The sequence below is a fragment of the Orycteropus afer genome, unplaced genomic scaffold, assembly GCF_000298275.1.
Source record: "Orycteropus afer afer isolate SDZICR_OR568_19922 unplaced genomic scaffold, OryAfe1.0 scaffold00751, whole genome shotgun sequence".
Taxonomy (NCBI): Eukaryota; Metazoa; Chordata; class Mammalia; order Tubulidentata; family Orycteropodidae; genus Orycteropus; species Orycteropus afer.
Genome location: NW_006922338.1, coordinates 263,597 through 288,596, shown reverse-complemented (window position 1 = coordinate 288,596; position 25,000 = coordinate 263,597). Strand labels below are relative to the sequence as shown.

Genomic DNA, 25,000 nt, shown 5'->3' with positions numbered 1-25,000 from the left:
TGCTGCTGTTGCTGCTCCTGCTTTTGCTGGCGCGCCCCCCGCCCGCAGCCGGCGACCGCAGGACGAGCGGTGAGCGAGCGCAGGCCGGGCGGGGCCGGGATTGTGACTCACCTGGGGGCACCTGTGCGCTCGGGCGCCGCGCGGACTGGGCTCCCCACCGCGTCCGAGCGGTCGGGATGGGAACCCGGGGCCGGGCTGGCCGGTACACCGCTCCGAACACGCCTTCTTGGCAGGGGCGCGCGCCCCGCACGGAGATGGACCGGCCTCGAGGACTGGGCTGGGGACCCACCTGGGCCGTGGGAGGGGCGGAGCTGGGAGAAAGTTGCAGGTTCGACCCCAGAGTGGGGGCGGGAGGTGGGGGCGCGGCTCAGGCCCAGCCCGGCTCCATGGTGCACTTTCTCTGGGCGGCCCTGGGCCTACAGCCGGGTGGGCCAGGGTGGGTCTGGGGAGAAGGCCCCCTCCACCTGGTAGTTGGGAACTTTCTGGGCCCCTGGCATTTCTGTTTCTGAGAATCCACTCTCACGGAGACCCAAGGAGGTGATAGGTGAGGGGTTGCCATCCGTTCAGGGTTCTTCCTGGGACAGAACCTCCCCGGACCCATGGGACAATGAGTGCTCTCCACCAGCCCCTGGTGGGAAGGCCCAGATGTCCGCTGGGTAGAGGCAGCTCCCGGAGAGGGCCGCTGAGACAACACCCAGCCGGTGCCTCCACTTCCCTTTCTGGCTCGCGACCCCTCCGCTGCTGCTCTGACATCTTGCTCCTAGGAGCTCCCGTGTCTTCAGAAGCTGTGCCTTCTCAGCTTGGCCCAGCTTGAAAGAAAGGCTGTTTTCCCCCAGGCCTGAGCTCCTGATTAAATTTCTTCCTTGGGCACTCCCACCCCTCTTTTCTCCTACTTCCCCAGCCCGGCGGTCAGGCATGGTGATGGGTCCCTGGTGAGGCGGGGGGGTGGAGCTTGGGGCACCTGGGCTGCCAGGGTGGGTGCCTGCCTGATGGGCCCCTCAGTCCCCTCATCCTCTGCCTGCCTAGAAGTCTTGGCTTCTGGGGTCTGTAGTTGGGAAAGTCTCCCCAGCAGGCACCTGGCCTAGTTTGGGGCACCCCTCACTGCACCCCAGGAAGGGCTCAAGACTTTCTTCCTTGCCCCTTCCCCAGCCCCTCCATCTGTCCTTGCAGGTGAATGTGGGCAGGGAGAGGGGTCTCATCTCTGAGGTCAGAGTTGTGGCCTCCACATCTGGTAACCACCTGGCATGCTCACCCAGAAAACTGTGGGCATCTTGGCTGGGAGCTTGGGAGTGGGAGCCATGCCATACCGTAGGCTGGAGATGGGGACTGGGCTCAGATGACCACAGCCCTTCTTGTATCTCTGGTGCACCTGCTGGAACTCTCAGCTGAACACCAAGTGTCCTTGAGGCTGGCCCTTCCAAGCTGAAAGGTCCCGAGGCCTTGTCCCTGCAGCTCCCGTCCCCTTTGCCTGGTGTAATGAAGATAGCTAAGTTTCAAGCCCCACAGATTCTCCCTCAGAATGGGCCTGGCGGGCCCCTGGGGTCTGGGGTGCAGGCATCTGCCCCTGCCCCAGCCCTTTAGGTTCTACCTGTGCCATCACATCACCAGAGGGGCAGCAGTGGCCTCGGGAGTACCCCGGTGCCCAGCCTGGCAGGCGAGACCTTGGCCCTCCCTCAGCCATTCAGCGGGCCGACCCCCCTCTTAGGCTCCTCCCATTGAATGTTGTTATCTCCACTTGGGGGGGTGGTCACGAGGCTGGCAGGAGAACCAGCTGTCACCTGGCTACTTTACCTGCTCCCCTGAAGGGGCCCAGGCCTGCCACTCCTGAGGGAGGATGCCCGGCAGCCCTGGGGTGAGGGGCACCCCACACCCTGCTGTGCACACAATACTTCCTGGTTCTTCACAAAGCACTTTAGCGTCCATTAACTTGGAAGGGAGCGGCCAGAAGGCAGTGTTGTCCACCTTGGGCAGCCCAAGGTCACTTGAGGCATGAGGCGTGGAGCCAGACCTTAGGCCCAGCTGGCTGCTGCCCAAGCCCAGAGAGCACCCAGGAAGTACCTGTTGTGGGGGCTCCTGGTGCCCAGGGCAGATGAGAGGACTGACAGGGTTCACCATCACCAGCCAGTCCCTTAGCCTGGACCTGGCTGGTGTGCAGGGAGCTGGCAGGGCTTGGAGTAAGCAGAGGGCCCACAGTCTCTGCATGGGGCTGCTTCTGCTTATAAGGGGCCGGTGCTGGGGGGCTGTGGGTGTGAGATGAGGAGAGGGGGATGAGAGGTTCTGAGCCTGCGACCAGGAGGAAGGTGATATATTGGGTTTGGGGCAGGAAGACTTGGTGCAGGAGTGGGATGCCTGAGGGGACACTCACCATCCTGGGCTCCCGGCGCCAGGGGCCGCAGGGCAGCAGTGAGCTTGCTGAGGTCACCTTCACAAGCTGGGGGGCTGACACGTGTGTCCCCACAGACGGGTGGCTCGTGTCCGAGCTCTTCTCACAGACTCCGCAGCGGCTGTCCTTCTACAGCTGGTACGGCAGCGCCAGGGTCTTCCGCTTCCGCGTGCCCCCGGACACCGTCCTGCTGCGATGGCTGCTGCAAGTGTCCCGGGGCAGCGGCCCCTCGTGCTCCGACGTGGAGATCACCGTGTATGCACCTGCCCGCCCTGCCTGCACCCCCACAGCCAGCCCATGCCCCGAGCCAGCAGGGCTGCGCCCTGACGCCTCCCCCTCCCACCCCAGGCACTTCCGCTATGGCGCCCCTCCGGTCATCAACCCCCTGGACGCCAGGTTCCCCGACAACACCTCAGTGGCGCCCTCCTTCCACGTGCGGATGCTGCTGAGTTCGATGCTTCAGAGTAACACCTCTGTCAACGTCTCCCACCCGGCACCTGGGGACTGGTTTGTGGCTGCCCACCTGCCCCCTTCACCCCAGAAGATCCAGATGAAGGTGAAGGGCTGCCTCCCTTGGTTGGGTGGGCCCTGTCTGGCTCTGGCCATCCTCCAAGCCTGACTCTCTGTGCAGGGTTTCGTTCCCTCCTGCGCCTACATCTTCCAGCCGGACATGCTGGTCCTCCGGGTGGCTGAGGTCTCGGTCCTGGAGCCCAACGTGCCCCTCCCACAGACCCTCTTTCTCTCACGCCCCAGCTACCTCAAGTGAGTTGGGGGCCAGGGAGGCGAGTGTGGGGACGTGTGAGTTGTTGGAGATGGGGGAGTGGGCAACACCACTGCCCCCACCATGCAGGGAAGACAGTGGGGGCCTGGGCTGGTGGCCATGCTGGGGGCGGGCAGATGCCGGCCCCGACGTCGCCCTGCCTGCTCCTCTCTTGCCCCTGGAGCTCCAGGGCCACTCACCTTCCTGCAGGGTCTTCATCCCTGAATTCACGAGGGAGGTGCTGCTAGAGCTGCAGGGCTGTGTGTCCAACGGGAGCCAGTCCTGCCCTGTGCGCCTGACTGTGGGCTCGGTCACTCTGCCCCGTGACTTCCGGAGAGTGCTCAGCTGCGCTGGCCACCCCCAGCCCTGCCGCCTGTTGCTGCGCTCCCCGCCCTGGGACCGGTGGCTGCAGGTGACCGCCGAGAGCCTGGCGGGGCGCCGTGCCCCAGTGGCCTTCCGCACCGTGGCCACCCTCACAGGTGGGCTGTGTGGGTGGCAGGTGGGCGGACAGGGCAGTTCTGTCCTGCCTGCATCCACAGCCAACTCCGTCCTCTGGCAGCCTGCAGGCCGTGGACCGTGAGCGCCCAGCACCTCCTGCAGGGCACCCCCAACCAGAGCCGCAATGCCTCCCATGGCCCCCAGGACCCTGTCCATGGCAGTGGGACAGCAGCCGGCCCTTCCTGTCTCATGAGCTACCCCATTCTGCGGGAGGATGTGGACGTGGTGTCCGTGCGCTTCCGGCCCCTGGACAGGGTTTGGGTGCTCGTGCAGCCTGACATGCCCTCCCTGCTGCGGCTGTTCCTCAACACGGGCATGGACAGTGGGGGCTCCCTCACCATCTCCCTGCAGGCTAACCAGGTACCTGCTGGAGGAGGGCCAGGACCCACTAGGTGCCTGCCAGGGACAGGACAGGACAGAGCCCACCAGGTGTCCCCCAGGCATGCTCTGGGTCCATCCCCCATGGATAGGACAGGGCAAACCAGGTGCCTTTTGAGGATGGGCCAAGGCCAACCAGATGCCGACTAGGGATGGGATGGGGCCTACCAGGTACCCCTTGGGGATCGGCCAGGGCTCACCAGGTACCTGCTGGGGATAGGACAAGGCCAACCAGGTGCTCACCGGGGACAGGACAGGACCTACCAAGTATCTCCCAAGGATGAGCCAGGGCCCACCAGGTACCCCCTGGGGATGAACTGGGCCTAACAAGGTATGCCCCCCAGTGCCCAGAGCTGGTCTGTGGGTGACTTGGGCCACAAGGTCCCTGGCCTGGATGATGTTGCCTCAGGCCTTCGAGGGCTAGCTTGGACCACACAGATAGGGTGCAAGCAACCAAGTGACATGGCTAGGTCTTGAGCCAGGTGGGAGTCTGCTTGAGGGGGGAGGCTGTACCTGAGGAAGTTTGGCTGTGGGGTGGGCTCCAGACAGGGATCCCAGGTAGACACGGGTGGCCCTGGCTGGACGTTGGTGCCGCCTCTCTGGGCCACTCTGTGGCCTGGGCTGACCCTGACCATCTCCCTCCAGACCATAGTGAAGAACAGCACCCTGGTGGTGGCCTGTGTGAATGCTGCCTCCCCCTTCCTCAGCTTTAACACGTCACACAACTGTACCACAGGTGTGTGGGCAGGTGAGTGGTGGGTGGTGCTGGGCCTGCCACTCCGGCCAGCTCCAACCGGGCCTTCCTGCCCCAGCTTTCTTCCAGGGCCACCCACTGACCCTGAGCACTACATCCCAGCAGGCCAGCCTCATCATCCCCTTCCCAGAGACAGACAACTGGTACCTCTCGATGCAGCTTGTGTGCCCCGAGAACCCTGGGTGCGTGTACCTGGAGGCTGGGGGATGTCACTGCGTCACTGGGGCTATCCAGGACCAGGGGGTGGCCCACATTCTTGCCACACATGCCAGGCAGCTGCCTGCTCCCTGGTCATTCTCACAGCAGCTCAGGGACCAGGATGAGCCCTGGAGGGACTCTTGGGTCTGGGCTGGTGGAGACGGCAGAGCATATGCCTCCAGGCTGTTGGACCAGGGATGGGTGTGGGGCTTGTTTCTGGGTGCAGGGGTCTGTTGGCCTACAGGGTCACTAATGGGGCCACCTGCCTTCCTGCATGCTGCCCCACACACAGGGAGTGTGAGCAGGCCGCAGTGCACGTGGAGACCACCCTGTACCTGGTGCCCTGTGTGAATGACTGTGGGACCTACGGCCAGTGCCTCCTGCTGCGGAGACACGGCTACCTGTATGCAGGCTGCAGCTGCAAGGCCGGTGAGGGCCGGGCGGAGGCCTGGGGGGTGGCCATTTCTCCCAGCCCCTCAGCCCTGCTGGTGCCACCGGCCCAGGTGCAGGGCAGCCTGCAGGGCCTTGCGGGGGCGAGGCTCAGCAGCCCTGCCTTCGTCTGCAGGCTGGCGCGGCTGGAGCTGCACAGACAACAGCACGGCCCAGACGCTGGCCCAGCAGACGCTGGCCGTGCTGCTGCTCACCCTGAGCAACCTGGCTTTCCTGGCCCCCATCACCGTGTCCGTCCAGCGCACCTTCTTGGTGGAGGCTTCTGTGTATGCCTACACCATGTTCTTCTCCACGGTAGGCCCCACAGGGACCCTGGGGCGGCCCCGCAGGCGGCTGGGTGGCGGATCCAGCGCTCACCCTTCCCCTGCAGTTCTACCATGCCTGCGACCAGCCGGGGGAGGCCGTGCTGTGTATCCTCAGCTACGACACGCTGCAGTACTGCGACTTCCTGGGCTCTGTGGTGTCCATCTGGGTCACCATCCTGTGCATGGCGCGACTGAAGGCTGTCCTGAAATACGTGAGTGTTCCTCCTGCCGCCTGAGGTCCCGGGGGGCAGAGGCAGGATCAAGGGAGCATGTGTAGGGAAACCATCTTGTGTGCATTTAGGAACGTGTCCTTCCTGTAGCTGCTCAGGAGCAGGCACTGTTTAGAAGATGCTGGGAGGCAGGTGATGTGCCGGGCGAGCAGAACCCCGGCCCCTCCTCTGGGGCCTGCAGCTCTGCTCAGGGCAGCCCCCGCCCCCCAGGAGCTCCTAGCCGCTGGTCTTTGGTGCCGGAGGCTTTGAGGCTTTTCTCCTGCAGTCGGGCCTGGCTGATGGGGATGCCTGCCCTCGTGCCCAGAAGCTGCCATCCTCTGCCACACACACGCCCATCAGCTCTGGGAACCAAGAACTACCAGCCAGGGAATGTCCAAGGCGGAGCCTAAGGAAGCCCCTGGGCAGCATCCCGGTGTGTGCTGGACTGAGTGTGGGGGCCATGAACTTGCAGGAAGGGAGAACTGCTGGCCACGGACAGAGGCCTGTGTGTGAGGGACCTGGCTTGTGTCATTCCCTCTGTCTCGTCAGCTCTTTGTGTGTCTCAGAGGTGGTTTGGGTAAAGCACTCCCTACGCCGGGAAGTCTTGTCAACAGGTCCATAACACATGACAGAGAAAACCCTATTCCCAGGTGGAATGCCATCCACACGTGCAGGGCTTTAGGGTTTGCAACACTTGTTTCTGAGGGATGCAGTTTAATCCATAACATTCCACTCTTTGGCCAGCCTCAAAATACACATCCTTCCCACATGCAAACATTCACCCTGTCATAGCATCTCAAAGCTTTTCCATCAACTCCACGTCCCATATCTCATGATTCACTTGATCAAGGGTGGATGAGAATCGGGCATATTCCAGCCCTTTCCACTTTGAGACCGTGAAATCCAGAGCATGTTATCTGCTTTCACAGGACTGTGGTGGAACAGACACAGGGAGGATACATTGCAAATGGGAGAGATGGCAGGCGCCACGCAATCCCAAACCCAGCAGAACAAACTTCATTGTGGCTCAAGGCTTGCTGTTTTCTTCTTTCTGTTGTGATTTGGGTGAAAGTTTACAGGGCAAATTCATTTTCCATGCAGTAGTTCATACACATTTTGTTTCATAACATTGACTGTTGTCTCAGGACTTAAGAATAGTCCTGTTTGCTGGGACCATGTGGCCAATGGCCCCACCCCTCAGACACCAGGTGTTGGCCATGCTGTCTGTATTCTGGGTGGAGGCTCTTCCGCCCTGGGCATCATTCCTGCCCTCAGGCATACTGGGACAGCAACTCTGCTCTCTCAGCACTGTGGCCCCATTCTCCTAGTCCATTTGAGTGGCCACCCCGGCCCTAAGCTCTGGTAGGCTCTATTCCCTTGTCGCTCGAGAATGGCAGCCCTGCCCCCTCAATTATGGGCAAAAGTCTCATCCTCTGGGCCCACTTGAATGGCAACCCCACACTCTAGAACCTAACGAAACCCACTGCTATCTAGTTGATTTTGACTCACAGTGCCCCCACAGGACAGAGAACTGCCCCCAGAGGGTTTCCAAGACTGTACATCTTTACAGAAGCAGACTGCCTCATCTTTCTCTCACTGAGCAGCGGGTGGCTTCAAACCACTGACATTTTGGTGTCCAGCCTAATGCGAGATCCTCTCTGGAATCTAGCAGGGGATTTTCCAACCTTTGAAACACAGGCAGTTGTTGAGTCCTTTGAAATGGAAGCAGCCTTGCACACCACAGTTCCTTGAGCAGTTCTCCTGACCTTCTCTTGTGGGACAGCAGATGTTTGGAACTAAGTCACTCCATCGGCCTGTTTCTGGCTACAGAATCCCAGGAGGCAGGCAGCTTTCCTTGGTTTTGTACTGTCTCTCTCCTTTTCAGTCTAAGCTGATGGGATCTTTACTTAGATGGTTGGACAGATCCACCAGTCATGGACTTAATCTCTTAAACAGCAAATCGAGTGGCCACGTCCTTGGTAGAGTTTGAGGACACATATCCTCAGTTCATACAACAGAATGGTTCAAAGTTTTGTCTGGTTTTCATCTTGCACAGTTCATTTTTAAGTCCATCTCTTCCCTCTCCCATTTTACTGTAAGCGGTAAGAGAAACCACATCGCCCCTTTAAGAACTTGCTTAGGAACTTCAGCCAAATACCCAAGTCCATCACTTAACAAATTCTACCTTCCACTGTGTTTGAACATTATTTAGACAGGTTCCTTACCACTGCATAACAAGCATCACCTTTTTCTGCAATGTCCAAATAAATGTTCATCATGTCCTTTGAAAGTCTCCCCGGAAGACTTTCATGTCCACATTCCTGCAACACGCAGTTCATGACAACAGAAGGTCTCAACCAGTTCTCGATTCCCTCTGAGCCTTCATCAGGATGCCATAATCTACCAGCATCTCTTCATGGCAAACTAGGCCCTTGTATGAGGCACTTAAGATTCCTCCAGATTCACCCATCACCCAGTGGCAAGTCGACTTCCACGTATCTCAGCAGCACCCACTAGTACCAAGTTCTGTCTTTGGCGTCCCTTGGCCTTCACGTGGCCTGTGTCTTACCCTCGTCTGTGCTTCTTTCTCTGCCTGATTGGCTCTTCCAGTATCTTAAACTTGACTGGTGTAAAGCACATACTACACTGATGTCCTACTAACAGAACAAAGGAAGTCCTATGCCAAATGGGATTGTATCACCTGTACTGGGGTTTAGGGTTTACATCACATATATCTGAGGGAGACTGAGGCTGCCCTGCTTGGAGCCCCTGGAAACTCAGGGGTGCACAGCCTTGGGGGGAGGCACCATGTGGCTGTTCTGTGTGTGGTACGGTGGGTGGATGAAATTGGCACCACCTTCTAGTTCCCCCTAAGGCCCCCTGCCTGGCCAGCAAGTCTTGGTGTGTTATGCACATCAGGCCCCTCTCTAGCAGGTGAGGGACCCAGCGGTGTGGGAGCCAGCAGCAGAGTGGCTTCCCTCCCAGCCAGTACAGCAGGGCGGGGGGACAATGGTGAGGACTAGTAGACCCACTAATGTGCCCAGACCTGTGCTCCCCCCAGCCTCTGCACCCATCTCTGTCTACAGGTCCTGTTTCTCCTGGGCACACTAGTCATTGCCATGTCCCTGCAGCTGGACCGCAGGGGCGCCTGGAACATGTTGGGGCCCTGCCTTTTTGCCCTCGTGGTCATGGTCTCCATGTGGGTAAGGGACTGGGGCAGTGGGCACTCCTGCCACACCCTCCAAGCAGTGTGCAGAGCACAGCCTGGCCTGCAATGACAGTGTGAGGCTCCCAGCAGGCCCCCATTCTGGGAGAAGAGTGCAGCCTCCAGCACCTTGTCTGATATCATCCAGATGTTGAACCCCCAGCCCCCCCAGGCATTGGCCTTGGCCACACCTTAGGGGCCCAGGATCCTCCGTGCCTGAGGCCTGGACCCAGCAGCAGCGACATTTGTGTTTGGGACCCCCCGCCCAGCCCCCCCTCCTGCTTCCAATGCCTAAACCCAAGCAGGGCCCTGTGCCCAGTGCTCCACCCACCTACTGCACCTGTTTGCTCCAGGTGTACCGCTGCGGGCGCCGGCACCACTGCTACCCCACGTCTTGGCAGCGCTGGGCCTTCTACCTACTGCCGGGCATCGCCATGGCCTCCATGGCCATGGCCATCTACACCTTCATGATGACCAGTGACAACTACTACTACACCCATAGCCTCTGGCACATGCTGGTAGCCGGGAGCGCAGCCTTCCTGCTGCCGCCATGTGCTGAGCACAGTGAGTGCTGGGCCTGCACTCAGGTGTTCCCCTGCCACTACCAGACCTGCAGGAATGACCGCGAGGAGCTGTATGCCGTGACGTGATGGTGGCAGGCGGGTGGGTGAGAGCCCTGTCCAGACAGACTCCCAAATGAATAAAAGTGCCCTGAGCAGCCTTCTGGCTCCGTTCTCCAGAGAGAACACCACCCCCCTCCCACTTTGGCAGGACTCCCTGGGGGCCACTGACTCTGGTGGTCCCAGAAGTCTGTGGCTGATGGGGCTGAAGTTGGTTGGCAGGGACTGAGTGTGGGCTGCACAGGCCTGGTGGGAGGGTGGCTTCATTGGAGCTGGGAGCAAGCCCTCCCATTGCCCTGTCCACGTGAGGCTGTGCTCTGGTTGTGGGGCAGGATGGCTGGAGCCCACCTTCCAGGGTGAGAGTGGCGCCCTTGAGTGCTAGCAGCAGAGGCGGGGAGGCTCCCCCTTTGCTGCCATCACCCTGGGGAGAGGTGCCAAGGTCACAGAAACTGATGGCCTGTGGGGGTGCAGGGCCAGCCCTTCAGGTGGTGACCTTCCCACTGGGGTGACGCATGTTTCCACGGGGTGTGGCCCCAGAGGACGTACCAGGACTTTAATAAGTCTCTGGGTTCTAGACCCTGGACCCCAGCCCACCTTTGTCCTTTCTTCCTGGGAAACAGGGGAGAGGGGGCTGATGGTCTGTGGACAGCACCCAGCCCCTTCCCAAAGCCGGGGTCACGTCGGCTGGTTGCTGAGCTCGGAGGGCTTGGCTGAGCATTGGGTGGAGGACACAGCCTGCCCCGGGGGATCCCCCCAGTCACCCCACACTTGGCCATTGAAGCATTCTCTAGGCTTGTAAAGGGGCGGTGTGTATACTGGTGTATAGAATCGGTGTATGTTGGGCATAGACGTTTTTCTAAAGACATTTTTATGTAGCTCTTATTTTGCTATGGTCGATTTAATATAGTCTACAATGATTTCTCAAGCCGAAAGAGGTCTCACGTTATTTGCGCCTTTCCTTGGGCCAGGGGACGGGTTAAGTCCGGCCTGGTACCAGACCCGGTTCACACCGGCCCAAAGCCTGGGACCAGTCGGCCAGCGCCGCCGTTCGCGGGAAACGCAGAGCCGCACTTTGCCAACGGTACCTTGAGCATCCGCTGCCTCCGCGGTGCATTTTTCTACGATCCCTAAAGTCGGGGGGGTGGGACGAAGGCCCGATGGACGGGGTCTTCAGCCAATTAGCGGTGGGGAAGCGGGCACACGCGCGGCTTCCGGTTCCGGCGGAACCCGGAGAGGTGTGCGAGCTGGAACCGGGGTGTAGCTTTGGTTTCGGGCCCGGGGCCGCGGGGTGGGGGTCGGGGTCGGGGTGGGGGCAGGTGAGCGTGAGATCAGGGCGGCGACGGTGGCGGAGTGAGGACGAAGCCGGGCGGCCGGGTGCAGCCCGGGCTGCACTGACTGCGCGCTCGTCCCGCCAGCCGCGCCGCCATGCCCCTACACAAGTACCCCATCCACCTTTGGAAGCAGCTCCGGCTGCGGGACGGTATCTGCTCGCGGCTGCCCCAGCACTACCTGCGCTCGCTGGAGGAAGCGCCCACGCCCACGCCCGTGCACTACAGGCCCCACGGGGCTAAGTTCAAGATCAACCCCAAGAACGGGCAGCGGGAACGCGTGCAGGATGTGCCCATACCCCTTTACTATCCCCCCGAGTCCCAGCGGGGGCTGTGGGGCGGCGAGGGCTGGATCCTAGGGCACAGATACGTCCGGAACCATAAGGTGGGTAGCTGGGCTGGGGGCCGCAGGGGGCTGCTGGACGCCAGTGATGCCGCAGAGCAAGGGGTACACCGGCCAGCCCTGCTAGGGACCCAAGTGTCAAGAGCACGCTGGCAAATGAAAACACAGATCTGGCATACAGTTCCCAAGACAGGGAGGGGGCAGCACGTGCAAAGGCCCTGGGGTGGTTGGGCAGGGAACATTAGACCCGGGTCCCCGCCAGCTGGACCCCTTGTAGCTGCTCAGTTCTCATGGTGTGGTCCAGGCCAGGCTGCGACCTCTTCTCCACCCTTAGCTGACATTGCCTCAGAGTCAGCAGCTTGCAAAGGGCAGACATACCAGCCTGCCCTTGAAGGGGTTCTCGAGGGACTCTGCAGTCTTCCTGGGCAGTGTTCCCTTTTGTCTTGGCCTTGTGGTCCCTGATTTGCAACATGACAACTATGAACCGTGGTCTGTGTGTGCGTTTGGAACACACACCAGCTACCTGGGGCGAGAGCAGACCCCGGGCAGCTGACTTCTGGGGCAGAGGGGCTGCACCAGGCTGGAGCCTGGAGGGAGGGAGGATAAGGGACCAGGAAGGGGACGGACAACCGCCCTCAGGGGTCTCACTGCACCCGCAGCTCTCTAAGAGGGTGCAGAAGATTTGGAAGCCACAGCTGTTTCAACGTGAGCTGTATAGTGAGATCCTGGACAAGAAGTTCTCGGTGACCGTGACCATGAGGACGCTGGACCTCATCGACGAGGCCTATGGGTTTGACTTCTACATTCTCAAGGCATGTGTGGGGTGGGGGTGTGGGGGCTTTGCAGCGGGCCCTGCAGGAAGCTGGGGTGGGTGGAGGACCACTGGGGGGAGCATGCTAGGGGAGAGAGGCAGGGAGCAGGGGGCTCTGCGGTCGCACCTGGCCCCACGCCCAGCCTCCCCCAGACCCCGAAGGAGGACCTGTGCTCCAAGTTTGGGATGGACTTGAAGCGCGGGCTGCTGCTGCGTCTCGCCCGGCAGGACCCGCAGCTACACCCCGACGACCCTGAGCGGAGGATGGCCATCTACGACAAGTACAAGGTGAGGCTTCGCCTCCACCCCCCAGCCCCTTGCAGCCCCTGCGGCCAGTGGGCAGACCCTCAGTGCACCCTCCCCGCCCTGCTGTCCAGGAGTTCACCATCCCTGAGGCCGAGGCTGAGTGGGTCGGCCTGACATTGGATGAAGCTGTGGAGAAGCAGAGGCTTCTGGAGGAGAAGGTGTGTGTGCAGGTGGGGACGGTGGGGGCCGCCGGCCTGGGTCCCACTGGTGCACTCCTCACCCCAGCCCCTCTAGCTGGCGGCGTGGTGGGGAGAGCTGGGTGCTGGCTGTCAGGGTGTCCTTGCATCTCCCCCAGCATTCCCCAGGACCTGAGCACTGACTCCCATGTCCCCAAGGGGGTCTGATGTCAGGGGCAGGGCTCTCTCTCAGGGTCCAGCAGGCACGGCTGGACTCCTGGCCCCAGCCCGTGAGCACCAAGTGTTTGGGGCTCTGGTGTTCACAGCACCAGGTAACAGCAGCCCTGGGCTGAGGCAGGTGGAGCAAGGCCTCTGGGTCCTCACCGGGCTCCCTGAGCAGCCTGTCCTCATGTAGTCCCCTCCTCCGTAGGACCCCGTGCCTCTGTTCAAGGTCTATGTGGCCGAGCTGGTGGAACGGTTTCAGCGGCAGGCGCTGGCTGAGCCGGCAGTGCTGCAGAAGAGGGGCATCCGGGGGTAACGTGGCTCCGTGGACTCCGTGGATGGAGCGCCTGGGCCCATGGGGCCACCGTGGGCAGCGGGCAGTGCCAGCCCGTGTGTTGCCCTTGGCCGCGAGGCCCCCGGCTCGGATGAGCTCACGTGGCTGGGGAGCCTCTTACTGAAGGATTCTGGGGGCCCAGGTGCTGGCTGTCGCTTGGCTCCTCTTGCCGTGGTGAGGCCCAGTCCCCCTGCGTATCTAAGGCCCTGCCATGGGGCCAGCACACCCCAGGGAGCCCTCCTGTGCCTGTGGGGCAGGAGCAATAAAGTCTGAGCCGGGCCCTGTGTTCGAGTCCTTCTTTACCAGGCCAAGGGGCAGGAGCAGGTGGGTAGCGGTGCACTCCACTCCAGCTACCCCCTCCACAGTGGGATCTGCCCTTTGGGAAAGGTCCATCTCAGGCTCCATTATGGGACCGAGACTGGGAATTGAGGGTGCCTTTCCCCATGACACATTTCTGCCTAAACGTTCTGGAACATTTCACTAGCTCTGTGTGGGACAAGCTCTCAGGAATGGAGCACGCCCGGCGGGAGCCTGGCCCCAAGAGCTCTGTCTGGGGCCCAGGAAAGTCCTGCTGGTGGCGGGTGTGTGTGTCGTCTCTACAGGAAGTCAACCTCAGGCCTCTGCTCCCCACGGCCCAGCCCGGGGCAGGCCAGGTAGGAGTGTGGAGGGGATATGGGCTGAGCCACCAGATAGATTGCCTGAGGCTCTTGCTGCCCTGAGATTTGGGGAGTGCCCCAACTCTTAGGGGTCTTGAGCACTGAGGTCCTCTTGAGGCCTTGGGGAAAGTATACCCCCAAAGCTGCCCTACCCAGACTCTAAAATACCACAGCCTCTGCCGTGTGTGACTGTAGTGGTGATGGATGCCCCTCTCTCCCTCCCCCCAGCCTTTGGCTTGTCACTTGGGAAGGCTGTCTGTCACTGACCCTGACACTCTGGGCATCTTGGGCTGCATGTCCTGCCATTCCAGCTGGAACTCCCCCCAACACAAGTAACCACAATCACCCTGCTGTGAACCACTTTAAATTTTGTTTTGCTGCTGGTCTCAGCGCCTGGGGCAAGCCTTACTTGAAGTCCTTCTCTCAGAAGTGCGTGTACACACACATACAGACACACAGACATTCAACGGTTGGTACGGGAGCCTCCGCCACCCAGCCATGCCACTCACTCCTCTGAGGGGACCCTGACGTGGGCCCACAAGCAGTGTTGCCTGCTCCCTTGCCAGTCAGAAGTGGCTTGGAGCTGTCACGGGCTCATGGCAGCGGGCCTGGGCCTGGGTCTCTGGGTAACAGTAGGCCAGGCTCATTTCCGAGTCCAGTCTTGCACTGAGTCTTGATGCTGCGACCAGGCCCCAGGCCTGGGGGCCATCTCGGGCCGTGGGCTGCCTGCTGGTGTTGTGTGGCCCCCTCGCCTGTAACCTACAGTGTCTCTCCCTGGTGGCTGGGCTGCTGTGTGGATGCACCCATCTGTGGAGGAGGTTGCATCCAGCGAGACTGCATGGCTGGCCCTTGAGTCCCTGGGATCACAAGCCCCTTTTAGGGGAGTGTCATCAAATTCTTACAAATGTCCTTGACTCGCAATCAGACCCATCCTCTCCCCACAGAACCAACCCAGGTTCAGGGACAGGCACCTGGGGCTCCTGCTGCTCCACTCCCAGAGGCAGGTGTGTGTGTGGGGAGGTGGACATGCTCAGACATGCATATAAACACATGCCTACAGTCACACATGCACACATGCTGAGACATATACGCACTAAGATGCACGCATACAGACATGCTCAGGTGCACACTACACACCCAGACGTGCACATGAACACTCAGACACACAGTGCACATGCTAAGACACAGGCAGGCATGCTCAGATGCATACATACTACACACCCAGACGTACACACACAAACTCAGACACATGCATATACGTGCACAGAAACATGCTCATGGCCACAGGTCCAGGAGCTGAGCTGTGGGAGCTGGTTGGGAAAATGCTGTACCTGCCACCTGCCCTCTGTATGTCCCCCACCCCACCAGGCTGAGCCCCAAAGCCACCTTCCACTCCATTTCTGTCCCCTCCTCGGACCCCACCTCTCAGTCTCTTTCCTGCTGCTTTTCTTCCTTTTTGAAAACTTCTGGCCTCCCACCCCCTGGAGCTTCCAGCCCCCCTCACACATACTCCCCACAATTCCAAACCCTTCAGCTCCTGGAGTGCCTCGTACCCCTCACTGAGGCCCTGCCACCCTTCAGTCCCTGGCGGGGGGGGTCTGTACTGATCAGGGTCAAACTTGCAGAGGCCACCTGCCTTGGGAAAGTGGACCACAGCCATGATCTCATCCCCACACCAGATAGGACCCTGGGGGCCCAGCACCCCCTCTCACCCACCATCCTCCTGTTCCAGTGATTGGCTTAGACGTGTGTTTCCTTGACAACGGTCGGTCTCAAAGTCAAAGGGTCGGTGGCTTTGCTGTGGATGAGGGTGGACTGTGGCTGCAGCCCGTTGGCTGGCCAGAGGTGACAGTGTGAGCAGGGGTCCCTGGGGGTGGGGTGGGGTGGAGCCTCCAGCACGAATGCACGTGGTGACACCGTGATGCCCCAAGGCTCTGCTGTGTCCACTGTGTCCACCCTCTGATCTTGATGTCCCAGAGTCCTGAGGAGGTTGGAAGGACCCTCCTCATCACCCAGTCTTGTAGATGGGACAGCTGAGGGAGGGGTTTGTACAGCTGTGCAGTGGGGGAAGCTGAGTGAGAAGCTGGCCTGGTACCTAGCCCAGGTCTCTGCCTTGACCCTGACCCTGGCCTGCCAGGTGCTGCTGAGGTGGGTGGTGGTGGCAAGGTGCTGGAAGGAGGAGGGATGGAGGGCGGTCCTGCTTCATCACCCAGGCAACTTCACCTGCCTGGGCCCCGCCAGGGTGCCGAGGGCCCAGGGAGCCCCGGGCAGGTAGCAGCATGCACCTGCCTGACCACCGTCATGTCCACGACCACTGCAGCTGCTGTGGTTGATTGCCTGAGTGTCCGCCACCGTCCAGCCACAGCACAGACCAGGGGGCTCCAGAGGCAGCCTTAGTCGGCAGGCACAAGCAGGCCCAGACCCCGCCAACTCTCCTTCCCTCCAACACTGGCCGGCCACCCCAAGCTGCAGCTGGGTCCAGAGAGCGTGCAGCTGGCCCCACACCACTCCTCTCCTCTTGACACCCCAGAATGGGCCTGCACCCCCAGATCCTCCTCCCTGGGCTCCCTCATACCCTGCCCTGGTATAAGTCCTGCTGGCGCTAGCCAGGGACTGGGGGCTCACCCTTCTGACCCTGCTGTGTTTCATGACAGGGTGGCCCAGGGCTGCATGAAGAGGTCTGGAGGTGAGCCCAGGGGCCAGCCAAGCAGCTGTGTCCTGTGGCTCTGAGCCAGGCCCCCTGCCTTGCCTGAACGCACTCCCCAGAATGTGTGACCTCATGCGTCTGCGTCCATGCTTCTCCTGCCGTGGGCTTCTCTCCACCTACCCCCTTGTCCCTGACGCGCTCCCCCCCCCACACTCATGCCTGCTGCCTTGCAGTCCTGCTGCCGTATTCACCTGTCAATCTGGCAGGTGTAGCTGGGCCAGGGTCAGGAAGTGGGGTGCTGCCTTCGTGCGGACCCAGGCTGCTGCCTCTGGAGGTATTTAGACAGACGTGGACTCCAGAGATGCTCCACGGCCCACACCACGGTCCAGGGAGTGAAGACCCCAGAGCCTCGCTGAGAAGCCAGTGTCTGGGCTGCAGGTGGGTTACAGGGCAGAACAGAAAAGATCAGGACCATGGTCATGGGGCACACCTGGTAGTCACAGGGCATGAGGCCTGCCAGAGTGGGGAGATGAGGCGGGGGGCTGGGCTGCACTGGGGGCTCACGTCTGTGTCACAGGTGGTGGCTGGTAGGAGTATGGCAAGGGGTCTTTTGGGGTCTGAGGCCGCCAGTGCTTGACTCTGCTCACCTGAGATTTCTCCATTCCCTTCTTCCCACTGCCTTGCTCAAACCTGGGCCTGGTCTCAGACCCTGGGGCAAGCCTGACCTGCAGTCCTCCTCTCAGTAGGAGTTGCAGAAGGGCTGGGGGCCACTGCTCCTTATCTACCCTGGGGGTTCAGGCAGAGCTGGACTGGCCTACCAGGAAAGACAGGGACCCCACATGGGGTGCATACAAAAACAAGCCACCACACGCAGACATTCAACAGCTGGTGCGGGGGCTGCCACACAGCCATGCCACTCACCCCTCTGAGGGGACCCTGGTGTGGGCCCACCAGCGGTGCTGCCTGCTCCCTTGGCAGTCAGGAGTGGCTCGGGGGTGGCGGTGTCTAAAGGGGCTGGTTGCCATGGCTACCATAGGGTTCTGAGGCCCGTCATCTGGTCCCTGCCTCAGCCAATCGGTGCGGGAGCTGGAGCTGCAGCCCAGAGTCACACTTCTTCCTCCAGCCACGCAGTGGCCACGAGCCGCCCGCTTCCTGGAGTGGCTGTGAGCGCGCGGCTGGCCGGGCCCGTCATGGCGGACAGCGGGAGGGACGGGCGCGAGCGGGCACATGGACCCAGGCAGGTGAGGTAAGCTGGTGGTGGGCAGATGGACAGATGGATGGACAGGCAGGTGGGCGGTGAATAGGTGGATGCCCCCCCGTTGCCCATTGTTCTTAGAGCCGCGGCCCTGCCCTTGGCTGCCCTGGCCTCCATGCCCACCCCACACGCACACACACACACCTGCACCTTCACCCTGGACCCTTTCCTCAAACGTCCTGAGGAAGGGTTGTGGGACGAGAGACAAAGGCGGCAGTGACAAGAAGTGGCGGCACGAATCCCACTGCGCCACGGCCCCCAAAGTCGCCCTTGTAGGCCTTTCACGTCAAATTTCACAAGGAGGCGGCATCAAAGACCCCCGACCGGCCACCCAGCCCTTTCCCGGCCACCACTCCCAAGTGAGGCGGCAAGCCATTGTAGAGTCAGTTTGGTTTCAAGAGTGTTTTTTCGATGGGGGAAAAAAAATAAAACAAAAAGAGGGGCAAAAAGGAAAAAGCGGTCCACCCGGGCCGGGGAGCAGCCAGTCCAAATCGAAGCACCAAACACAGTCAGAGGCCGGCCTGCTCGGGCCCACGGAGCATGTGGATGGAGCCTGCTGGCGATCAAAGAGGGGATGTCTGTGCATGTCTGTGCACATGTGTGTGCACACATGTGCATCCATGCAATGTGTACGTGTGTGCACGTGTGCATCTGTGCATTCATGCACTCTGCGTGTGTGCATGTGCATGTGTGTATGCTTGTGTGTGAACATGTGTGCTTCTGTGTGTGCACTCTGTGTGTGCATGCATGTATGCTTGTGTGCACATGTGTGGTTGTCTGTGTACACATGCGTGTACATGCATATGTGCAAGCAGGAGCATGCCATGGGTGGTGGCACCTGGCACATCCTTGCCCACCACAGCCATCTTCCATTTGCTTGTGTCCTTGTTGCTGTGTGTGACGTGTGTGGACGAGCCTGGCAGGGCTGAGCAGGGATGGGAAGGCCAGGACCATGACCCCCCCAACCTGCTGTCCTTGCCGATGGCTCTCTGCCAGGGTGGATGGGACATGCCTGGATGTGGGGATGGGGGAGGCTGCTCACAGTCAACTCGGCTGCCAGATGGTCCAGCAAGTTCGTCCTCGAGTTCAAAGCCTCGTCAACGAATTGTTAGGTTATTAGGTGAACTCTGTGAAGCAAGCCTTTTAATCCACTGTGGCTAATCCAGTGCGCTTTGTTCGCCGACAGATTCCACCGCGACAAAGGGGCTGGGACTCTGCACAGTAATCACGTGCCCAGGGCTTCGCTGCAGGGACCACAGGCTCCTAAGCAGCTGAGAGAGACATCGAAGGACAGCGAGGGTGGCAGGCGGGGGTGGGGGAGTGCAGGCGGTGGCCAGAGCCATCTGCGGCCCTGCAGCCAGCTCTTGGGGCGGCCCTTGGGGCACCCTGGGCTGTACAGCTCAGTCAGAGAGGAGAACTGATACCCAAGACAGGGCCATGAGAGTCCCTTGAACACCTGGAGAGGCCCACAGGACAGAGGCCACCTGGACCAGGAATGAGGGACAGCAAGGGCAGAGGCAGCGTGGAGGTGGGAGTTGGCCGGCTAGGGGTCAGAGTGGCAGGGGAGCTGGTGTGAGGAGAGGAGAAGGGAAGTGGCCTGAAGCTGCTGGGAAGGCAGGCTCCGGGGGCACATGGCTACTTCTGCTCTACCACCTCCCCTGAGGTGGTGGGACCCCCTCTGCTGGTCTCTGAGACACTTGATCAGAGCCCTGAGGGGCAGAGCCTGCTACCCTGGGCCACAACCCCCAGAAGAGACCTTGAGACCAGCAGGGGCCACTTTCCCCATTCTAGGAATTCCCACTGCCTCAGAGGCAGCAGAGGTGGGCCAGGACCCTCTCTTCACCAAGAAGGACACTCTGATTCAAAGAGGTCCTGCCTGCACCAACTGCTGATGTCCCCAAGGTCCCCACGCTAGCCTGCTCCCCCACTAAAGGCCTCCAGTGCCCAGTGGAAGGCGGGCTGACCAAGACCTTGAACCCTTCATGCCTACCTCAGGCACTGCTTCACCTTCTCCAGGCACCTGCCCTGCCTGGCTTCTGGACCCCCAGAAACATCCCTGGGGCCAGAAGTCTGCAAAACAATCATGGCAGGAAGGTGTCCTTGCTGCACCTCTTGGGGTGTGGAGGCCACCTGGTAGACTCTCTGAGCTGCTGAGCCCTGGCTAAATCCCTACCTGGCTGAGCCCCCAATACCTGGCCGAGTTCCTGCCTGGGAGAGCCCCAGATACCTGGCTGAGCTCCCCACTGGGCTATCCCCTACCTGGCCCCCACCTGGCATTGCTTTTCTCTTGGCCTTGGGATCCACCCCTGGGCTCCTGGACTCCAGCAGGAACCTGGTCTGTGTCAGGTCTGCTGGGTGGGCTGTCTGTGCAGGAGACATGGGTGGCAGTGATTGGGAAGCTCACCTGCCCAGGAATGAGTGTAGCCTGGCTGGCTGACCTGGTTAGGTGTGACCCATGAGGGTGCAGGTGTGGGGCCTGTAGGTTCCTGTCCTGGACTCAACCAGAGTGACCATAGTGGCATCAATGCCAGCAGTGGCCTCAGGCCTTGCTGCCAGCCCCTCTCTGGTGGCCCTTGTCCTTATGAAAGGGGGGTAAGGTGAGGTGGGACATGCCCCAAATGTGGCTGGCACCAGGTTATGGGAGCAGAAACCTCAGCTGCAAGGTGGGGTCAGGTGGCGGGTCATACACAAAGCTTCACCTACCAGCTGGAGTGGGGACATTTGAGGTGTTGGGGAGCAGTAGCATCCGCTGTAACCTCTGGGGTTGCTGGGAGAGTCACACCAGTGTTGAGGGCAATCCAAATGCCAGGTAGGTAGACAGACCTGCCTGTCAGGCATGAAGGGTGAGGGGAGCTAGGGACAGGAGGATGAGGGGCAGGAGCAGGTGTGGAGGCAGGTCAGGGCCAAGGTGGGCTGGGGGTCCAAGGGGGTGCACCCCTCAGGAAGGTCACTTTCTCCATGATCCCAGGCCTGGAACCCACCGGCCAGCCCAACACCCCCACCCTACAGGGCCTACCTTTGCTGCCGTCTCCCACCAATGGTTGACTGGTGCTGTCGATCGTTGGCAGGAAGATGTCACTCCTTGCATTTCCACACGATTGCAGAGGTAACACAGGATTCTCGTAGGCTGTTAGTTCATTTACGCACAATGATAGAGCCTGCCCACAGCCAGCCTCCAGCAATAGCCAGCATCAGTGCTGGGGGGTGTGTGGTCTTCATCTTCTGGCCTTTATAGACAAATTTTCTATTTTCACAAGAACAGGGAACTTGTGTGTTCTGTTAAAAAAAAAAAAAAAAAAAATATATATATATATATATATATCATGTTAAAATATGCATAACCTAAAATCGATCATGCATATTTAAGTGTATATTAAATATGATTATTTATCGTATTTATATAATACAATATAACTATGTTGTTGTTGTTAATGTGCCGTTGAGTTGGACCCTACTCATAGCGACCCCTCCTTGGGTTTCTGAAGCGGCATCACTATGGAAGTGGATTGCCCAACCTTCTTTCCGAGGAGTGGCTGGTGAGTTTGAACCACCAGCCTTCTGGTTAGCAGTCAAGCCTTAGGAACTACGCCACCAGAGCTCCTGTATCATTGGTTATTAAACCGTGTTGAGCAGCCATCACGTCTATTTGCAGAACATTCTCACCACCCCAAAAGGAAGCCCTGTAGCCATTAGCAGTCACTCCTCATTCAGCCTCTGCCTAGCCCCTGGCAACCACTAATCTGCTTTCTGTCTGTGTGGGTTTGCATACTGTGAACCTCTCACGTGAACAGACTCTATACTATGTGCTCTTATGTGACTGGCTTCTTTCCCTGGGCACCATGTTTTCTAGGTTCACCCATGCTGTGGGATCCATTCCTTTTCATGGCTGCATAGTATTCCAGACTTCGTCTATGCAGTCATCTGTTGGTGGGCACCTGGCCTGTTCCTGTGCAGTTTTGGGAGGTTTTCTCCTTGATGATATATATACTAAGCATATGTCTGCAGTGGGTGGGGGCACAATAGATGTCACTTATGGTGCCCCCTCCCCTCGCTGAGCTCAGAACCAATGGAATCAAGAGACTCGGTGATGGAGAGACGGAGCCTGGAGGCTCATGGCTGGGGCTGTACCTCTGATGAGTCAGGAGTGGGCCCAGGCCTCTGTCCCCCCACAGGGCACCCCCAGAGTGTGTGTGCATATGCACACACACACACAGCGGTGACCTCAGCATATGGGGTGGGGGTGAAGAGAGAGACCAGGGGGCTGACAGAAAATCCCTTCCCCTCCATGAAAACCAAGGAGATGTGGACAGTACGTGGTAGATCGGCCATCAGCCATGGCCATCTGGCCCCTGGTGCTCCGTCCGGGCAGTTGCCTCCTCCTGGACTTTGGTGGTGGCCAGTTTCCAGCCTCATCCACATTCATCTTGGCCACCCCATCTTCTCCCTTTGGACCACTGTCTAAGTATGTGTCCACAGATGAGTGGGACCGACACCCTCAAGACTTCGAGGTGTGCTTTCTTTGAGTTTTCCTTTTACACTCAGCTTCATTTCTGCTCTTGTTTTCCGTGCGGTTCCTGGATAGCCTGGCTGAATGGTGCTCAGGTCTCCCTGCTGAAGCCTGCAGTGTTAAGGTGCTCGTGGTGAATGGGGTGTTTGTCTCGAAAGCACTGCAGCTCTGCATGCGGGGTGCTCTGGCCCCACACCTCCAGCCTGGTCTCAGCACCCTGCCCAAGTCACCCTGCTTCCTCTCTCCACAGCCTTCCTTGTGGCCTCCCTGGTCTGGCTCCTGGTGGGGGTGTTTTGTGAGTTCACTCCCTCTGCCCCACCACCCCTGGCCAGTGCCGTGAGGCCTGATCCCCCCAACCCACAGCCATCATCCCCTTAGTGGGGGCTGCTGCCTCCCCCAGGCTTTCTGATCCCCTTCTTGTCCCTGCAGGCTGGAGGCCCCCAGGAGCTGGAGGCCCAAGGGCCCTGTTCTGGTCCCAGGGCTTGGGGAAACCCGCTGCCCTGGGCCAGGAGGAAGACGGGCATGGACGAAGCCCCGAAAGTCTGGCCTGGCCGCGGGGGCAGTTCTGCAGATCCAAGGCAAGCTCCGGGGCCCTTGTCTGGGAGCGGGCAGGGCCAGTGTCTGGGAGGGCCTGCTGTCTGTCCAGCCCACCAGGGTCACCTCCCCCCACGAGACTCTGCTTTGCCGTGAAGGTCGCACTTGTCTCCTCCGAAGTTCTGAGGCCGGACAGAGCAGGGGAGGGTGCACAGGGGTCTCCTGTAGCCTGCACTGGAGGCCTGGGTCGTCCACTGTCAGCTCAGCAGTGCAGCCCCTGCTCCCACTGCCTTGAGGGGTAGAGATGGCCTCTGGAGGTGGCCTGGGCCTTCAGGAGGCTGCGACCTTCCCCAGTTCCCCTCCTTCCCCAGTGCTTACCCAGGGCAAGCGCCGCAGTGGGGCAGCTGGGTGGGAGGTGGGGCTCAGGGTGCCCCACGCCAGGACTTTTGCCTGTTGGGAGTTGTGAAGGATAAGGGAGATGGGCAGCCAAGTCTGAATACTGTCCAGAAGATGAGGTGCCCTGGGGGAACTTGGGGGACAGCATGGGTGGAAGCATGGGGGTGGGCAAGTAACCAGACACATTAAAGGGAGACTGGTATGGGGGAGAGACCACTAGGGTTGACCAGGGAGACCTGAGGGGCTAGTAGGGACGGCCTAGGTGATGGCTGCTGGGGAGGGTGGGGTGTTGAGGATCCCTGATCCAGGATGTGGTGAGAGGTCCCTAATTGGTCCAGGCTGCAACCTCCTTGGCTATGAAATGGGGTACAGCTTCCTCTGGGGCTGCTGGGAGAATCCAGGGAAGTAGCAGGCCTGATACTGGCTCTGAGAAGGGGTGGGGGGATGCCACAACTGTTACACTTGGTGCCCACATCCTTTCCCTAGGGAGGTGCTGACAGTGGGCTGAGGCCTGAGTGAGGCTCCTGAGCTGGCCAGAGCTGGTGTCCTTGGGGGCCTGGGGCTGTGAGGCCTGTCCCTGAGACAGCCAGCCAGCCTCTGCAGACTCAGACCGAGCAAGGGTGCCAGAAGTGGCTGATGGGGGACACAGCACACGTGTGGTGGGACCACCCTAACTCCTGAGGCCAACCAGGAAGCCCCTGCCTGGTGCCTGGAGAAATCGAGGCGGGTGTCCAGCCTCCAGAAACTGGATGGTAGAGGCCTTGACCAATGGCAGTGCACAGTCCTTTGGTGTTGTAGCAGCCCCTGCCCAGTGACAGCAACACTTATCAAGTGCCTGGCCCTGTCCAACTTCCGAAGGCCTGGCGACCATGGGAGGGCAGAGCCCCAGACCACCTCCTCTGGATCCTGGCTGGCTGGGGGTCAAGGGACAGAGGATGGGGAGATGAGGGGTTGGACAGCACCAGGAAGCTCAGCCCCCAGCCACTGGACCTGTGTCCCAACCAGGCGGCGGACTGGGGATGTCTCCTCTCCAGGGCCCGTGTGGGCCCAGGCTGCCAACCTCACTAGTGACCCCAGCGGCCGTGGTCGCTGATCCAGGAAGCCCTGGTCCGGTCGATCCCTGGGGCTGCCATCAGTCGTGTCAATGGCAGAACAGTATGGGAGATCCGGCGTGGCCCGCAGTCCCCACATCCCACCTGCCCAGGTCTTCCTGGTAGTCCTTCAGGGACCTTCAGTGGCATCTACCTCACAAACCACCCTGCCGACGCCAAAGCCTAGGAGCAGCCCGGCACCGTCCCTCCCGGGACCGTGCCTCGGCCATGGCCAGCCCCTCACTAGGCCCTGCCTCCTCGCTTAAGGTCCCACCCCAATCTCTAGCTTCGCCCGGCGCTCTCGGTCCGCCCCTACGCCCTGGCTGCGTCTGGCGCTCTTGGCCCCGCCCCATAGCGCAGCCCCGCCCCACGCCCTCCGTCCCATCCCCTTCCTTCAATTCCCTCGGGCGTTCCTAGCCCCGCCCACACGCTCGGCCCCGCCCCACGCTCTCGGCCCGCCCCCACGCCCTGGCTTCTTCTCGCGCTCTTGGCCCCGCCCATAACTCAGCCCCACCTCACGCCCTTCCGTCCCATCCCCTCCCTCCAGCGCCTTCGGGAGCTCCTGGCCCCGCCCCTACGCCAGGCCCCGCCCCACGTTCTCAGCCTGCCCCCCACGCCCCGGCCACGCCCCCGCACTTCCGGACGGCGCCGGCGGGGGCGCTCGGGCCTGGGCTTCGGCGCTCTGGGCTCGGGC

At 60.6% G+C, this 25,000-nt stretch overlaps 2 protein-coding genes across 2 annotated transcripts; both read left to right on the top strand.

The window, feature by feature from the left end:
- The first annotated feature begins 11 nt into the window (after positions 1 to 11).
- Positions 12 to 9,790, top strand: PGAP6 (post-glycosylphosphatidylinositol attachment to proteins 6). Its single transcript, XM_007957477.2, has 13 exons — positions 12 to 69; positions 2,461 to 2,638; positions 2,732 to 2,939; positions 3,015 to 3,145; positions 3,354 to 3,622; positions 3,703 to 4,001; positions 4,665 to 4,755; positions 4,832 to 4,955; positions 5,264 to 5,400; positions 5,537 to 5,715; positions 5,792 to 5,938; positions 9,022 to 9,138; positions 9,494 to 9,790. The coding sequence occupies exons 3-13, from the start codon at positions 2,823 to 2,825 to the stop codon at positions 9,788 to 9,790; spliced, it is 1,908 nt and encodes a 635-aa protein (XP_007955668.2). The 5' UTR covers positions 12 to 69; positions 2,461 to 2,638; positions 2,732 to 2,822.
- A 1,395-nt stretch (positions 9,791 to 11,185) lies between these two features.
- MRPL28 (mitochondrial ribosomal protein L28) lies at positions 11,186 to 24,661 on the top strand. Its single transcript, XM_007957476.1, has 12 exons — positions 11,186 to 11,473; positions 12,091 to 12,243; positions 12,396 to 12,530; positions 12,620 to 12,706; positions 13,095 to 13,198; positions 16,531 to 16,562; positions 16,757 to 16,857; positions 17,594 to 17,764; positions 18,055 to 18,137; positions 22,148 to 22,286; positions 22,715 to 22,825; positions 24,593 to 24,661. The coding sequence occupies exons 1-12, from the start codon at positions 11,186 to 11,188 to the stop codon at positions 24,659 to 24,661; spliced, it is 1,473 nt and encodes a 490-aa protein (XP_007955667.1).
- Positions 24,662 to 25,000: the final 339 nt, after the last annotated feature.